The 6031-nt window shown below is 41.2% G+C and overlaps 1 protein-coding gene across 1 annotated transcript; it reads right to left on the bottom strand.

Annotated features, from left to right (window-relative positions):
• Window positions 1-2707: 2707 nt before the first annotated feature.
• On the bottom strand, window positions 2708-5380 carry LOC125264032. The gene has a single exon (XM_048183280.1). It carries the CDS (start codon window positions 4541-4543, stop codon window positions 2708-2710), a length of 1836 nt encoding a protein of 611 aa, XP_048039237.1. The 5' UTR covers window positions 4544-5380.
• Between the last annotated feature and the right edge of the window lie 651 nt (window positions 5381-6031).

Consider the following 6031-nt stretch of genomic DNA (forward strand, 5'->3'; position numbering starts at 1 on the left):
TCTCCACAGGTTGAGCCCCAGCTTTACTCTGTCCATCATTATGGAGATTTATGAGACTCGTTTTCCTCAGTATGTGTCCAGTCTGATGAGTTCAGCAGGAAATGACATCACGCTGAGCGGCAGAGTGTTGGACTCTGTTCAGTGTGCTGCCCTGCGCTTCACTCTAGAGCACTGCAACTCTGTCAAACTCAATCTGCTCTGGACCTCCATACCAGAGGAGGAGCTGGAGAGCTTTCTGCCTTTGATCAGCAGAGTCACACGACTCAGGTTTAATGATTTAACTGCACTGACAAAACAATATGTGTTAATAGACTTAAACTAGATAGATATGACTGGTGTTTTGATCACGAATCTCTTTGTTAACAGTATTTGTGTGTGTTAGTGTTGACAGGCTACTGCTGCTGAAGCTGCTTCATTGCTGCAGTTCCTCTGATCTCCAGCAGGAGGCAGCAGCTGCTCTGCTCTCTGCTCTTCACAACAGACTGGACTTCTCCTGCTGCTCCGCTCTGGATTTAACAGACACACGGAAAAATCAAGAACATTTCATACTCACCGATAAAGACTGTAGAATAATCTCATCTGTGCTTCAGAAAACTCAAAGTGTTGTGAAGCTGATTTTACAGGACTGTGAGATCTCTGATACGGCCCTGAAACAACTTTGGCCAATCCTGCCTCAAGTCCAGCTGAGGTGAGAAACCTGACAGATTTATCACTGATACGACATAATGCGCTCATTATATATTATTCTCAGATTGATGTTTGTCGTTGTGTTGTTCCTCTCATCAGCTGCAGTAAAGCTCTGCTGCTGCAGTTTCTGGCTTGTATTAATAAAGGTGGATCTCAGAGAGGCTCTTTGAGGAGGACTGAGGCTCTTTCACAGGCTTTGGGAGGAGAGATGGACCTCAGTCACACTCAGATGGACCAGAGCGCTTGTGAACATCTGGCGCTGTTTCTGGAATATTCTGAAGGGCTGAAAGAACTGGATCTCAGTCACTGTAAACTCACTGATGACTGCATGAAGCCGCTGCTGCCGCATTTGCACAAAACTCAGACTCTGGAGTGAGTTACAGAGACACGGCAGGAACAGAGAAACTCTTTAATCAAACTGATGATTATTTCTCTTATTTTATTGTTTCTGTCTCATTTCTTCTTACAGCCTGAGTCACAATAATGTCACAGATGAATCAGCAGAGAGAATCCACAGTGTCGTCTCCACTCACAGCAATATTCAGACTGTACGGTGAGTGTGTGATCGCTGATTTATTACTGTAGGTTTATTAACCTTCTATAAACCCACATTATTTATTAATAAAACAGAGTCATTTTAGTGCTTTAACTAAACAAATCATAAATCATTTGATTTCTTTGTTATAAAGTCATATCTGTTTTCTGAATTTTTTTTGTTTTGTTTTCTGTAAAAATTGAATTAATTAATTATTTAATTACAATAAGTAAAAAAAACACAAGCAATGCTAGTTTTAGATCCACATTGTTGAAGAGACACATGATCAGCATTTTTTTTTATTTAAATATGATAAAGTCTGTATATTAAAAATGCATATTTTAAATGAATTGTCATACTGTACATAAATGTCATTTTTGTGATACATATTTTGTGCACAGCTTAGTCAAATATATTTCATTGATATACTTTATGATGAATACTTTAACTTCAGTTGACTTTTCTCACATCAGATGACTTTATATCTATTGTGTTCAATTTTGTGTTTGCAGACTGTTTGGAAACAAAGTCAGAGACAGAAAGAAGTTCATCGGAGACAAGCGATTTGAAATATGGTGAAGATCCTGGACTGTAAATGACTTAATTCATGATAAAACAAACTGACTATCACTTTGCAAAGCAATGTTGTGGTAATAATGTATATATTGCCTTAATATACATATTAGAGCAAGTTTTTTTTATGAATGTAATACTGGGTATTTATCTGTCTGAACTGGAGAGTCGCTGCTCACATCAAGTTCAAGAGATTGATGTTGTTTATAATTCAGTTTGGATACAAGTGTCTGCTATATGAATAAATGTAAATATGATGATAATGAACTCCAATACTCAGTCTGTTTTAATACACTTATTTGAGCTGTAAAGAAGTTGTGAGTTTTATGCTTACTATGCAGTAAAATGTATAGTTAGTCCCAATCTGAGCAAACATACATGTTGTACTTTGTACTTTTGTTTTATCATATCTTTATCTTGATATCTATATGTATTCATTATTATTCAATGTTCATTTACTTAATACTTTTTAAACCTTTTTAATCTAATCATGTGTCTTCATTAATTAAGATAAGACAAGGTCTCAATTTAAAGGTTTTCATTACATGTTGTTAATTAGTAATTTTCCATTGACTTTGCTTTGGTATGATAGCACTTGTTGAATTAGTGCTGGTCAGAGTAAGTCAGACTGAGCACTGNTTTGTTGGATGCTGCTGTGATCTGACCCATCAGGTGTTGGATCAGTTTCTGACTGTTTTGCAGGATGTTCAGGTGGGACTTCTTGTCCGTTTGAAGTTATGGTGCTTGTGGTTCTCTGAGAGAGAGATGAGGTGCTGTTCTCTGGGGTGTGTTGAGTCAGGTGGTCGCTGCCATCTCGTCCGGCCGCTAGTCAGGATGAATCTGGTTTCGCTTTCTCTTCCCACTTCCGGTCGTCCTCCTTTCGTTGGAAGAATTCTTTCATCATCATTTTCATCAGCTCTTGAGAGTCAAAACAAGATGAAGTCTTTTGTTCTGGTATGGATTCATTTTGAGCTCTGTCAGCTTGGAATCTTTGTGAGTTTTTTCGTCGATTCCTTGGGTTGGTTGCTCCAGGGTATGTTTGTCGTTTTCCCTTGGATTCCCATGAGCTTTTTCCTCTGGGGTTTCCAAACAAGCTTGGCTGATTCCAGGTTTTCTCCCAATGACTCTCCTGAGGTCTTGATTGGTTCCATGAATTTTCCCAGTGACGTCCAGGTGAGCGTTGTTGTCCACGTGGTCCATCCCAGCGGTTGTCTCTCTGTTTAGGTCGAGTACCAATGTGGGAGTCCCACTCTCTGTTGGACGAGATGCATTCCACTCTTTGGGTGTCGGCTTGGCAAGGTCTTGACGCTGGGTGCCCTCTAGGGCCAGCCCTTGACTCTGTGTGTTGAAGTCAAGAACTGTGGTGGTTTTGGTGCCCTTTTCTAAGGCCATCTTCTGTTTACAGTAGGCTTTGTGCGCCAAGTCTCTTAACTGTTGAGCACTCATTGTGCGTGGACAGGCAAGGACGCCGAGATGGTGGCTCACCCCAGGATGGAGGTTTCTCAAGAAGAGAGTTTTGAAGTTCAATTCCTCCTCCATGCTCTGTTTGTTGCGAGACCCGAAGTATGCTAGCCTTAGTCGACTATAGAAGACTTGAGGAGTTTCGTGACGACCTTGTTTTGTTTCCAGGGCAGCCACTAGTCCTCGTTCTGACTCAGGGTCGGCAAACTCTCTGATGAGAGCTTCTCGGAGCAGGTGGTAATCAGTCTTTGTGTGGGCAGGCTGCCGGTCCAGGAAGCTGCGCACTTCAGAGCTGGATGTGGCTCTGAGCAAATAAAGTCTATCTTTGTCAGTGACATTGGGTCTCATTTCCAGATGGAAGTCAATATCTTGCAGATAACTCTGAACATTTGGACTACCTGGCACATTTGGAGTGAATTTGCCAATGTTTCTAGCAAGCTTGTCAAGGTCTCTGAGGTCCAAGCCATGAGATGATCTGTGGCTGGCTGGAGCACGTTCTTTTAGCTTAGTGGGGAGGTAGGATTCTTCGGAGGGAACAGGTGACTGTTTTGGCACTGCCCCCTTCTGATCATGTGCCAGTCCAGGAACAGGGGAGCCGGTCCTGCTTGGCAAAGGTGAAGTCGGTGTCCGACGTGTTCTTGACGGCTCACAGCGCAATTCATATGCATGCTTGAGTTCCTCTTTAATACTGTCAGACTCTTCTTTGATGTAGTCAAGCTGTTGTTTTAGGCGGCTGACCTCATTTCTTGACTCATTCAGGTGAGTTTCGAGAGCTTTAATTCGGCTGTTCTTGTCTCTGAAGTCAGCCTTTGCTTTTTCCAGTAGCTGTTCTGCGTACTGTAGCTTGTCGGAGAGGTCAGCGTAGTCTGCTCTGCCTCGTTCCATTTCTTGCGTAGTAGCTGCTAGGGTCTCTTTTAGCCTGTTGATCTCCTCTTTGGCGCCTTGTTCCACTTCATCAGGCCCTTCTCGTCGTTCCTGAGCCTCCAGCTCCAGCTGTTCGATGCGTCGTTGTGTCAGCTCCTGCTGGCGATGGGCGGCTTGCCTGTCGCTCAGTTTGAGGGTGGCGATGAGTGTGTGGCTTAAGGAGCCGGTGATCTTGGCTAGTTCTTTGTGGCTGTAGCTCTGACTTGGGTCTTGTTTCATGAGGCTTGTTATGTTGTCATCCAGCTGGTCCTGTGTCTGATGCTTTAGTGTTTCAGCGGCCTTAGGTAGGAGGCTGTCTGTTACAACACTTAGCCAGGTCTCCAGATCCTTCCAGTGTCCAGCAGGGTCTGTTGTGCGAGACATGTTTGGCACCGCGAGGGAGGTCTAAACCCGAAACTGACACAGACCTGAAGAAAAGAACAAAACACAACAAAACAAAACAAAACAAAACAAAACAAGCAAGCAGGGCAAATCAAAGGTGTAAGTGTGCAATGTCAACTGTGAGTTAATGGGAATGAGTAATGAGTGTGTAAATGTGCAGGTAAGACTGGTTCTCGACTGTGGTCCTCTCATGGATGTGCTTCTAACTCGGAGTCTCTGTGAAAAGAATCAGTAAGCACACACAGATAGCACAGCTAGAGAACAGCAGAAGAAAAGAAGAGCACGAAACAAACAGAATAGCATTTAGCAAAGAGCAGAATAATAATGGGGTGCTTCCAGTTTCCCTATAAAATGAAGTTTTGTCTTTAACACTGTTTGCAGAATGAGTTTTGTAAATTTTAGATTTATGAAGAAGAATTTAATTTTAGAAGGATGGTTCTAGACAGGGGTTTTGAAAAGGATTTCAAAGTACCAGGACTGTGATTGTTATTAAAATTCCCTTCGGGGCGAAAGAAAAACAATAACAATGACAGTATTGGTTTCTCAGCTTAGTAGGATTGACAACCATGCACCACTTAAAGCGCTTCTAGACGCGTGCTCAGGGTTTATGGACGCCTACCAGTCTCCTTGTCGACCTGCTCGAGCCTAGGCTGGGTAGGATAACAGGATGAGGAGGGAAGGTAAAGTGAGTGTCATACTATTTTAAAAGAAGTGTTCCGTTTCCCAAATATTTGTTAAATATATCTCTTTCACAGGTACAAATCCAAAAACCAGCAGCAGTAGTCAAACCAGAAGAGGACAGCTGAGAGAGAGAGAGAGAGAGAGAGAGAGAGAGAGAGAGAGAGAAGAACAAAGAGAGTGAAGATTTGCTCCCAAAATTTGGAAAAATTACAGGGTTGACAGAGTGGTGGCGCTAGGGTGTCGCTACACCTAGGGGGTTAGCTTGCTGATCTAGCAGGACAAGTTAACTGACCCAAGTAAAATAAATGAATTAAATCAAAGACTGAGGGAGTGAAAGTCTGAGAATAAACTTTATTTTAAGTGAAATTTTGAATTCAAATTTGGAAATTATAGTTGTGAATTAAAATTGTAATGGGTTCAGCATTAAACATTGAGAGCAATTATAATCAAATTAATCAATCAAGTATCCTAATTAATGACTAATGAAATTAAAATTTCAAAGCAAAAATTATTAGTTAATGATTAAAATTGCCAGATGTTGGTAAGGAACTACCATTAAATAAATCCACAAATATCCTTACCATATGAAATTGATTTACAATTAAAATTGAAATCGAACTAAGATTCCCAATCAAAAATTCGTATTCCCAGATGTCATTAAAATCAATAAGAGCAATTACAAATAACATAAAATGTCATTAAAAGTCATTAGGACGATTGCTACTAAAACAAAACAGTGTTTAACTGACAAGAGTAAATTTAGGAGAGAGAACTCTCAAACAAATGATA

This window comes from Megalobrama amblycephala, linkage group LG3 (genome assembly GCF_018812025.1).
Source record: "Megalobrama amblycephala isolate DHTTF-2021 linkage group LG3, ASM1881202v1, whole genome shotgun sequence".
NCBI classification, from domain to species: domain Eukaryota; kingdom Metazoa; phylum Chordata; class Actinopteri; order Cypriniformes; family Xenocyprididae; genus Megalobrama; species Megalobrama amblycephala.